Raw genomic sequence first — 12,177 nt, 5'->3', positions numbered from 1 at the left:
CATTTTACAAAACACCTGTATAATTGCACAGTTTGTACGTCAATACTAGGGTCACATTGAAAACACTGTATTTGTCATTTGTATGCAAAGTTATACTGTTACCCTACATATATATATATAGAAAAGACCTTTATATATATGTAATCTGACAGACGGCCTGCATAAACACAAGCCATAAATCTTCCACGTATTAGATTTTGCACTGAATTTAGTAGATAGTTTAACATACTATTTTTTAAAAAGAAGACACACAATCATATTGCTACAACTTCTTTAGACAGCCATGTGTTGAGAATTTTTTTTAAAGTAAAAGGAAGCACTACATAAACTTAAAGATAAAGCATTTTCATCTGACCCAGTAAAGTCCTTAAGTAAAACCTCTTTTTAGATGAAAGTCATTAATATACTCTGTGATGAATTCTGTCTTTCTCCTGCATCAGTCAGCATCACTGAGGTGCTACAACTGAGGCAAAATGGGTCCTGCTACTTATCTCCTTTATATATTTGTACCAGATGTCTAAGAGAACTATTCTGATCAGACAAGAATTCTCTTACTTTCTGTGAGAGAAATTTCTCTCACTTTCTTCTTCCCACAAATACTACAGTTAAAAGAAAGAGTAAGCAGCCCAGATTCCCATCTATTAAAACACGGTTTATCTGGAATGGCTCCATGGTGGCTGACAGAAACCTTCTTCGTTTGCAGATTTGTCACCAAGATCAGCAGCTGGCTGTTGGCCTCAGAGTTTTTGAGAGGATGATGCCTGAAGTCACTGCAGTCAGGTTTGCACACTGGCAACTAAAATACCTAGTGTTCTGCTTAACAGAAACATCCTGGGAGACTGGCAAAACCAAAACAACCAAAAAACCAGGGAGAAACCTGGGGAAGATTAACAGTTGCATCATCTTTCCTCCTGACTCCCACTGTAATTTCTGGGCAATTTCTCTCACATTCTATAGCTAAGTTACAATTTAGGGAATTATTTCACTATTTAAAATGCTGAGTCATCTTTGCAGAGACAGGGCTATAACATAATAGTGACACAGTCTGAGAATAAATTGATGTAACATTTAACCCAGCATTTCATGTGGTTTGGCTAGGATAAATAAGGGATAGATAGACAGCCTTGTTCTTTGCAGCATTTTAAGCTGTGGATTGTGCATTAAACAGTACTTACAATACTATGCATTGCCTGGTGGGAAAGGACATGTGCGGTTTAGCTCATAACCCTGACTTCATCCTGTGTAGCAAAAGAGCTTGACTCATCAGTACAAGCTGAACACGAGACGTTCAAGAGTGAGATCGTTATGTTTGTTTTAATAGTTATTGCCCCTGCAGACTTACTAGGAATTATGAGTTTCTCACAGATTTCTAACAAAATTCACAGTATTCTTATGGAGTATTTTGTCAGCTCTGTGTAGCAATTGCTTGTGAAAACTGAGACACATAACAGACTTGCCGACAGTTTTTAATCATGATCTCAGGGGGACAAAGGCTAATTAAATGCTGCTGCAAGACAAGATTCAATTCCAGCCAAATATCCTTTCAAAACCAGTACAGGATGGAAGGCTGCCAAACAAAACACATGTATTTGGCACCCAAGAAAGGAGGAGGTCCTCCAGGTTAACAATGCAGTAAAACCATACTTTTGATAGTTTCTCAAAGAAATAGGCTAGAGGACGCAAGGATGATCCTATTGTTTTTTTCTGTAATAGCTGACAAGCTACCAAAAAGCAGAATGACAACCAAAATTTTAACCAGTTCTTAGTTTCTCTGATACACATCAAGGCTCTAGCATGTCTTCAAGCTCACTCTGTCCTTCATAGCCCATTTTACCACTAGCACGTGATTTTGGATCAGATTTTTCTATAAACAAAAGAAAAAAAAACCCAACAACAACAAACCAAACCCAGAGCCTGGATACAGGAACCACAATCCATGCCTTCTCACAAACAGTATTAAACAACAGTCATGATCCTTCTTGTGCTTTCTTTTGGCAATAAAACAATTTTTTCCCCTTGCTTAGTGGCAGCACCAGACAAGGTGGAAGAGGAATGCTCTGTGTTCAGCTTGTCCTGATTATTTTGAACTTCCAGGAACTACAGACATGGAACTGGTCCTGAATCTCTTACTTCTTGATGAAAGCTTTCACCAACATGCCATTCTAGCAGGAGCAAGAAGCACAAGCAACCCATAGCAGCTTCACTGCTTTTGAGTTGGCAGAACTCCTCCCCACTGATGGCTACAGGGTACATCTTGGTTTGGTGTATACTTCAGGGTGTGTTGCTGCGCTGGACTTCATGCATTTGCTGTCTGTGCTTAGCATAGGAGGTAAATAAGACTAGTAAGGGGGTCTTTTTACAGTTATAAAGTTTGGGTGTGGGTGGACCTTACTATCACCAAGGCAGAAACAACCCCTGCTTTCAGCTGGGCTGACCCTGCAGTTTGCCATAAATCCCAATGCTAAATAATGCTAAATAATCTCAGGCAGGTATGCCACACCATGATTCCCATTTCATTTCAACACACCATTGGGACTGGTGCATTTCTTGAATGCATACTCTAGTTTTAAGGTGCTTAATTGTGAAAGCATCGAAGGGAGGTCACAGCATTCAGATGGAGGTGGCTCTGGATTTTAGTGATAATTATGTTTAAGTCGTATTTCAGATGCCATACAGTGCTAAAACATATAGCCATGGATTCTCCAAAAAACTAAAACGTTTCAAATCTCTGGTTCAAGTGAATCCTTTTTCCCAGCTTTGTGTAAATGAATCGTGATCATGAATCATTAACACTGCATGAGTGTAAACAATTTCATTAGTAAAGGCCTGTTTTTTTAACTTTTATTTAGGGGCCTAAGCACAAGCTTATAGTGACTTTTCCAGAACTATCTATGTAGCAACTTGCCTTTCCTCCAAGTTCTCTCTGGAACAAGTGACCTAGGCAAGACAATGCAGAACAGGCTCTGCAACAGATGAAGGTAAGAGAGGTGTCGAAGAAGAAGAAGAAGAAGAAGAAGAAGAAGAAGAAATATCTTTCAACTTCTAAAGTTAAAAGTGCACCCCAGTAGGCAGAAGACCTTTTGTTTCATGCAATCACTCTACTAAAAAATTAATTACTCTAATTAAAAAATCTAATGCATTTCTTCAAAAGCACCATTACACAACACTAAATACTGTAAATCATGTGTGTTTAACAAGTGATTAAAAGAACAGAGGGGTTATATAGACAAATTAAACTGGAATTGTTTGAAAGGAAGTTTACAGTGTTTTTTAACAATCTTACTGGTTTAACAATAATATTAATCCCAAGTTAATATAGGAGGCTTATTTCTGTGTACTTAAACATCTACGAGGTAAAGAGAGAATAACAGTCTTTGCTCTGCTAGCTCTTCTGTGCAGATATTTAAATTGTGTAGTCGATGTTAGATATCTTTGCTGCTTCTTTAGCATGTGAGTTCCTCAAAGTCATATGATGTATCTCCCCAGAGAAGTAAAATTACCTGCACTTCTCTGAGAGGGAAATAAGATTGAGACACTTACAAGTATGCAGCTGTGCTGAGAATCAAACTTCAGCCTCCTCAGTTCCAGGCTAACGCATTAACTACTGCACAGCAATTAAAAGTAGTATCACATACATGACAGACTTTCTATCTAACATCAACATAAGGTTAAAAAAAAGTCATCAGTACTGTAACGAAGTATTGCACTATATCAATATGCATACCAATATTCACTATGCTTGAGGACTGAAGGCCTTCAGAGGAGGGCCAGCAAAGAAGGCTAGGACCCTTACTTAAATTTCTACTGCAGTCCTCCCTGGCTTAAGAAATAAACACAGATGACAACCTTCAACTAACCCAAGGAATCTGCATAAATCACATCAACTAAAGTTTATCTATTCTGATTAAATTTGAACATCTCCAACACATTTTCCCTAGTTAAGATATTCCAATAGATTATACATTAATATATTGCATTGACAGCTTATCTTTGCAGTTTGGCATTTTAACAGTAGAAATACCTCAAGATGTCTTGGTTTGATTATCTTAGTATTAGCTACTGTTTGAAGATACTTTCGAAGACTACTACTCAATGAAGAAACCCGGGGTTATAATTTTTAATTGCTGTTATTAGGAAGCTCATAACATACTGCTTCACATTGTGTAACCATATGTCCTAAGACAGAAGCACAAAATCAGTGCTATGACATATTCCTCAAAATTTCTTGCACATAGCAAAAGCAGGGATACTAAAAAGAATCAGAAATCCTTCGAGACTGTTCTCAGCTGGAACTAGGTCACTGGATGATAGCTCTTGACTGACATTCGAAAGCTTAAAATAGCTCTTACTAATTTTTCCCCGAACCTCAAAGATCATTCTGGAATAGCAACAGTTGACACTACAGGAACAAATCACACTTTCCTGCAATGAGCAGAATCTTCTGACTACTTACAGATCTATTTTTCCAAAATCTGTGGGTGTCTGAGCTCAGCATTTCCATTCTAAGCTCATCCCGGGACAAAACCTGCACTAAGCAGGACAGATGGAAGTGGCAAATGGAGTAGAAGGAAGAACAGCAAGAACTCCAGCTTGCTTCAAAGCTCACTGCTTACGGTGGTTCACTTCCCATGAACAACTGCATCTCAGTACTTAGCGTCACTCTGCGTAACAACCTACCTTTGCCTAGGTTGTAAACGTGACTATCTAAATAGTCAATTAATCTAGGCTGACATTGCTCCATCAAACAGTAGAAGATGTATTCTGACTTCTAGCAGCCTTAAAAAAATTGCTGTATTATGTCACCAGAAGTAAATCATAAGGCTTTGTATATTAGCTTCTACAAAGTAGCACACATCGGAAAACTCATCTGGATAGTGTAAGACAGGAGAGAGTTGTGTTTCGCTTACTTTTTCCTGTTGTAATATGAGAAATCAGAATTTCTCACAGTGTTGATGGCCATAAACAAAATTGCAATTATAAAGCCTCTAATCAGGTCCCTTTTAGTCCCACTTTCTTGTGATTAATGTTAAAGTGGGGAAAAAATGGTAGTTGCACATATTGTAACTATAATTAAGCCCAGTAATATGCTGCCTACTCAGCACCATAGTTATGATTTTATTGGTGCACAAACAAATGTCAATTTGTTAAAGAACCATTTTGATTTAAATCAAATACACTTTCTACTGTTACAAGTATTTCAGGGCAACAGTTGGTTTCTGATGAGTTGGCTACACTTAGGCCCAGCCTGATCAGCTTTGGCACAAGACTAATGCAAACTAAGTAAGGGCTGTATGCATGGCAAGTAACCAAAGTGATAATACTTAAACCATATCATCTACATCTACATCCAGTTGAGAGTCCTAATATGGTTAAGCTAGACATAATGGGCACAAATTTTGTCAAAGCTTGTGTCCTTCTTTAATGTTTGTAGTTGCCTTACAGGAATAAGAGCAGCTACCACCTGAGCTTCCCTATGAATTCTGCCAGCAGCTGTTGAGGACCCCCATTCTCCCCTCAGTGAATCCTAGCTGACATCAGCAAGGGTTACTGTTGTGACAGGCCAGTGCTGGTTGTAGAATAATCAGATCCCACTCACAGGTGGAGAAATTGCTAGTGACATCAGCTAGTCTATTTAAAACTCCAAGGTGTTTTAGAAAGGGTGGCTAGGGAAACAAACCACATGAAATGACAAAGTGGACGTATTGTTTGATGGTCATATGACAAGACTGAGCCATATCCAATGATTCTTTCTTGCCTCCTTTCTGAAATACTAAAAAGAAATGGATTTCACCAGTCTGCTCTGTTACTCGTGGCAACCTTTAACCCTGCTTAAAATGCTATTAGGATATCATGTAAACCATGATATTTAAACAGCATTGATATAATTACTATTTATTGTACAGCAGCCAACAAGCTGTATCTTCCTGGGCAGTACAGAGATACACCTTTTGCTTCCAGTCATCTTGTTCTCCAGTAGCAAGCGGATATCCCAAAGGCAAGAATAGTGAGAATATGGATGCAGTACAGCAGCATGTTGGAATATCTGAGTTACACAAGATTTTATGGTTGAAGTTTTCCATTTGAATTCTCTTCCTTAGTCTTGTTTTATACATTGCAATTTAATTTTTTTTTTCCCATGGTAGTTTCAGCCAAAACGGAGAACAAGCATACGGGTAAGAATGTACAAGAATACGCTCATCCATTTTTTGAGTTTAACAAGATTAAGTGAAATGAATGTTTCTCTCAATCCCCTCACAGATGGGATCTGTGACATAACTCACAGGCAACTAAAATTTAACTTGAAATTTTTGTGGCTTTTACTATTCAAGCTGCACCTCACAAACAGCTACACACTTGAAATACGGGCTTGGCCCTCTCTATACTTCTTAAAATCTATAAGGTTATGCTAACTGAGATTCTTTGTCTGTGATACAGACCTTTTTTCAAATCTTCAGAGGTATAATACTGCCTTTTATCAGAAGTATGTGTGTTTGTGTTGACAGAACACAATGAAGAAACTTGACTAGAAGAAAATTTCACTGTTAAAGTTCTTCAAGCATCCTGCAGTGCATGATCACAGGATATTACAAGTTGTGCTCCTAACCCTGTTAAAAAACTGCACATGGAGAATATGTACTGCACGTATAGAATTATGAAAGGGATACGTCACTGTTGGCCCATGAAACTTGGTTGTTACATTGACCACGTTAGTTTGTGACCTTATTCAGCAGCGCTTTTTTCCCCATGCTGTGTTAGTGAAAAAAGAAAAATACCTTGAAGCTTCTAATGCCACTTTTGATATCTATTAACTGTCCTCAATTAAGGGATGCAATAGGTGTAAGGATATTTACCCCACAGTAAAATCTGTCTTCCACCTATTTTATCAAAGAATTAGACCAACTACTGATTTTAACAGACTCGGGATTATACCCCAAATACTACAGTTTTGTAGTGTATTTGGACAACAAACAGTGTTTCTGAGCTTCCTTTGTCTGGCTTTGCAAATTCTTTGCTCCTTAAAGATAGTCAGAAAGCTTGAAAACATGCTATGAGAACGCCCCCCTGCTCCCACCCCATACACCTTTTGTAATACCTCAATAGCCAAGAGGTGTTTCCAGGCAGCTCCTACATATGGCTTAATGGAATGTCCAAGTAAAGGAAGGTTGATTTAAGGGAGAAGAAATAGACATAAACTAATCTGAGCTGCTCTGTTGTCATCAGTTCATACAACATTTACCAGGGTAGTATACTTAAAATAGCATGAATTTACCACTTAAAATAGTATGCTTAAAATAGCATATCTGCTTAAAATAGCATATCTACTTAAAATAGAATGAATGTTCTGTTCTTTCCTGAATTTCAGGTTGACATGAAGACAATTGCAGAGTTCCACTGAAGTCCTCAAACACACATAATTTTTAACCATTAAAGTTTCTGAAAGTAACAATTTGTAATAGTCAGGGAAGAGTCTAAAGTTCGTTTGAGAAGAAGACAGTCATACATGCATATTACCAGGTGACTGTATTTGAAAGTTTTATTTACAGGATGCTATTCCCAGCCCTTTGACATCTCTGGTGAGGATACACTACACTTTGTGGCACCAATCTGCCCTCTAGTGGCAAAAAATTACCACACCGATTTTACAGAAAAATCCTTAATTAATCCTGATGTAATGAAGTCAATTCATTGTTGTTTTGCAAGAGTGGGTAATAAGGAAAAAAAAAAAATTAATGAAATAAAAATTTGAGTGACTGAAACTAAGGGTATGGAACTCTGTTTAGACCTGATAATTCTAGTTCATTTCTCTAGCAGTACTGGATCAATCTTTTGTAATATAGACTAAAAATATATTTGAGGTAGGCTGGGTAACCATAAGAAGAAATTTAACAAAAAAGAGCTAATTTACTGCTGGTTTGAACTGTGTAGGGCTTTATCAAGTTCAAATCAGCAAGCTCGAAATCTTGTAAGACTGGAATGTTATTTCTCAATGCACATGCACATTATCACTCATCAGTAACATTTCTTTCACTTTAAGCTAGGAAATAACCATAGAAAGAGGCAATAGCAATGTCATTAGATCATTTTAATAATTTCCCAGTTACACCTTGCCTTGCATAAGTTTTCAAGGGAGACTTCAAGAAAGACTGGGAAGAAATATTGCACAATTTAATCTACAGAAGCTACTCATTACGCTTTGGAGACTTGTAAACCTAATTATTAACTCCTGAAATCATGACTGTGCTTAGATTAGGCTGAGTAGCACAACCCTTTCTAGCTTTTCAGCTACTTAAGTCTTCATTTTAGTAATTCATACATAAATGGGTGTTCACTTATGGACACTGGTAGACTAAACTACAGTAGAACAGCTAAATTGGCCATGACTCCCATATGTCAGTACTTGACTGAAATACCTACATCGGTTGAGGAATGAAATGCCAGTTTCTAGTCCAGGAAGTAAAGGCTATCCAAAACTGGCCATTTTAATACACAGAAGGTCAGCAGCAGCTAGGCGTGCATTTTCAGCTGAGGGGACAGAGAGGACCGTGATGACCAGTTCTGCTATAGCCTCCAACATACCTGATACTTGAGAGCATATTGGCAGGATAAAATTGAGTTTTATGAGGACTTAAGAGGATTTAAGTGACAAGATATATTTGGAGTCCTCCTTATACCAATGCATGTATATGATATTTGGTAGATTTCTCAGATGTTCAGTAAAAGAAAGATTAAGAAGAGTGGAAAAAGAATGGGTTAACACACAAAATGAGGTTGCACTTCATGACAAACAGAGCCTTCATAGAGTACACAGACTTTCTCAATTGCCAGCCCTCAAACCTGGGAAGATGAGGCAGAACAACCCCTTTTGGAAACTCTCATTTTAGGCACTGTAGTGAAAGGTTCAAGTCCCGACTCAGTTGGGACTACCAGTTGAAGTCCTGACTCTGGATTTTCAAGACCAAAACTCATTCAGATGTGCAAATGCACACAGCTGCATAACCTATATATAGGTCATCTTTTAGCACTTTCTTCCTCTTATGTTTTTGCCCCACAGTAGCGCACAATAGATCCTCGTTGTGCATTGGCTCTTCTTATACTGTAACTAGGCAACAGCCCTATCTGAAAACCAGCTAATCCTTGCCCCAAACAGCTAGCAATCTAAGGGACCAATGTGACAACAGCTGAATATAATTAACAGAGTGTGGGAGACAGGCTGGTCTGCATTAGAGAAGCCATTACCATGCAGCAGCCTACCTAGCAAAAATGTTCTGTGCTGGCATGCTGCAGAGGATTATCTGCTGAGAGATTCAGAGGGGGCAACAAAGTGGGTTTGTGTTTGTATGAAGCTCCTTGCTCCTTGCATTTTGCAGTATTTGAGTTTCCTGTTATGCCCACGTTGCTGTATAAAGTCAATCAGAATTCTGTGCAAAGTAGACACACGTATTTTCTTTTGTGTACAGAAAAAAAGAGTAGTAATGTGAAAGTAGCCCCTGGGGAAGCAAGCTGTTCAATTCTGTAAGAACAAGACACCTTGTTGTTTTGTCCCAGACATACCTTAGATGGGCACTCTACAAGCTTCTGTTGATATTTCTACCCACAGTGTTATTCTACAGCATGAAAAAAAAAATAACTGAAGTACTAAATTCAAACCTAGCTTGGTGCAAGATTATGCTACAGTATCAAGGGATACCAATTCAGCTTAATTCATCTTAAATCCAGAAATGCGTGCATCAGGACTGATGTTAAATTCAAAGACACAAGTTTTTAAGAAAAACTGAAGATTATTTCCTATGGAGTCAGTACTACAATCCAATTGGAGTACCAGGACAGTTAAGGTGGTAAGGAAACAGATGCACCTACTGTTCCCTGGCTGATCTGCATACACACACACATGGTAATTGCACAAGGAAATCTCATACTCTGCCCTCATAAGGTGACGATCTATCACAGTTCCAAATTACACATGACTTTTTTTTTTAAAGCAAGGATTGCCATTTCTACTCATCTACTATCTGCCCTCTGATAACGGGATATTACTACTTTACATTGTTCCTTTTGCATGATGATGTTTAAAAGCACTTGCATAAGATTTGTATAACCATAAAAGACTGTCACTAGCTAAACTATTCCAAAGTTAACACATTTTTAAGTCATAGAACATAGAATGGTTTAGGTTGGAAGGGACCTTAAAGATCATCTAGTTCCAACCCCCTCTGTCAAGGGCAGGGACACCTTCCACTAGACCAGCCTGGTCTAGAACACCTCCAGGGATGAGGCATCCACAGCTTCCCTGGGCAGTTCCAGTGCCTCACCACCCTCAGACTGAAAAACTTCTTCCTGGCATCTAATCTAAATCTCCCCTCTTCCAGTTTGAAGCCATTACCCCTCATCCTATCACTACATGCCCTTGCAAAATGTCCCTCTTCAGATTTCTTGTAGGCCCCTGATACTGGAAACCTGCTATAAGATTTTCCCAGAGCCTTCTCTTCTCCAGGCTGAACAACCCCAACTTTCTCAGCCTGTCTTCATAGGAGAGGTGGTCCAGCCCTCTGATCATCTTCATGGCTCTCCCTGGACCCATTCCAACATGATGCAGTCCAGGATATGGGTGGCAGTCTAGGCTGCAAGCGCACATTGCCGGCTCATGTTGAGCTTCTTATCAACCAACACCCCCAAGTCCTTCTCGTCAGGGCTGGTCTCCAGCCATTCCCCGCCAAGCCTGTATTTGTGCTTGTGATTGCCACAACCCATGTGCAGGATCTTGCACTTAGACTTCTTGAACTTCATGAGGTTGGCACAGGCACAACTCTCAAGCCTGTCCAGGTCCCTCTGGATGGCACCCCTTCTGTCCAGAGAGTCAACAGCTTGGTATCATCGGCAAACTTGCTGAGGGTGCACACAATCCCACTTATCCATGCTGTCAACAAAGGTGTTCAATAGCACCAGTCCCAGTACTGCCCCCCGAGGAATGCAACTCATCACTGGTTTCCACATTGCCATCAAGCTGTTGACTGCCTCTTTGAGTGCAGCCATCCAGCCAGTTCTTTATCCACTGAGTAGTCACTGCTTCACAGCTGTAGTTTCCCTAATTATGAGATTAGTACTGATATAACCTGATGCTTTTAGGAAACATTGGGTCAGAAGTACTTACACCACTTCTAAAAGACTTGAGAAAATAGAGGCAAAGCAGTGTTGCCCACAGCATGACTAACTGCAGAAACTGCTCAAAACATACATGGCTAATGTTTTGCAGAAAGTCAAAGAGAAAAGTAATTAGTGTGCTGGAAGATATATATATGCAAACTAAGCTTTTATCTGGGGAGCAAGCTGTCGTAAGACATTTGTGTTAAACCTAGAAGGGTGAGGAGTCATCATCAAAAAGCAGAAACACTGAATACTGGAGAAGGGAGGGAAGGCCTTGTAGTTAAGATAACATGCCTCACGGCAGGACAGTCAGGAATGAATTACTAGCCACGGGAAGAATGTAGGGCAGTATGTCAGATACAGGAATGATATTTTTCCAGGGAAATGATGTCAGCATTTAATCCTTTCTGGCTTGATCTTCCTCCCTCAATTAGTTCTTTTTATTTTTTAAACTATTATAAAAGAATTGCTCTTGACAGTCTAATATAATTGGCAGTTTGATGAAGGATAAAAGACAATGGTTTGGGGGCACCTATTGCTTTAGGACATTCATGTTTACTGTCTTAATAGGACTATATAAAACATGTTTCATAAGAACGGAATACTGTCTTGACTGCCTAACCCCCAGAACTTGGCCTAGAATTAGATAATAGCTTGGCTTTCATTTTGGTCCCCACTCATTATCAAAACTGAAATCTGGCAACTGCAATTTCACACACACACACTTTTCCTCACCTAAATAAAATTTTTACTAGTCCCTTGGCTAGAATGTGGATCAACAGAGATAAAAGGAAAAATATCCCAAATCTCCTGCTCCTGAAAAAAGCCTTCAACAAACCAATCCCTCCCCCCCCCAAAAAAAAAAAAATCCCAGCAACGAAAACCAAGAAAAACCTTGAGTTTATATTAAATTTAAATGCATTAAACAGCCAATAAGTGTTTGTGGGCCAACTGCTGTGACTTGAATAATAAAAAACAGGTAATGAATTATTACTCTTCACATGTTAAGCTGCCCCTTCAACAATCTATTTCCCT

At 39.0% G+C, this 12,177-nt stretch overlaps 1 protein-coding gene across 1 annotated transcript in view; it reads left to right on the top strand.

Annotated features, from left to right (window-relative positions):
- The first annotated feature begins 670 nt into the window (after positions 1-670).
- The window catches only part of SPTLC1 (serine palmitoyltransferase, long chain base subunit 1), a 66,825-nt gene continuing 55,318 nt past the window's right edge, over positions 671-12,177 (top strand). Inside the window, exon 1 of the mRNA XM_009895075.1 lies at positions 671-780. Coding sequence (XP_009893377.1) covers positions 671-780 — 110 coding nt within the window. The remainder of the gene's footprint in view (positions 781-12,177) is intronic.

This window comes from Charadrius vociferus, unplaced genomic scaffold (genome assembly GCF_000708025.1).
Source record: "Charadrius vociferus isolate BGI_N301 unplaced genomic scaffold, ASM70802v2 scaffold271, whole genome shotgun sequence".
NCBI classification, from domain to species: Eukaryota; Metazoa; Chordata; class Aves; order Charadriiformes; family Charadriidae; genus Charadrius; species Charadrius vociferus.
The sequence above is the reverse complement of the archived record's forward strand: the minus strand, read 5'-3'. Positions and strand labels throughout refer to the sequence as shown.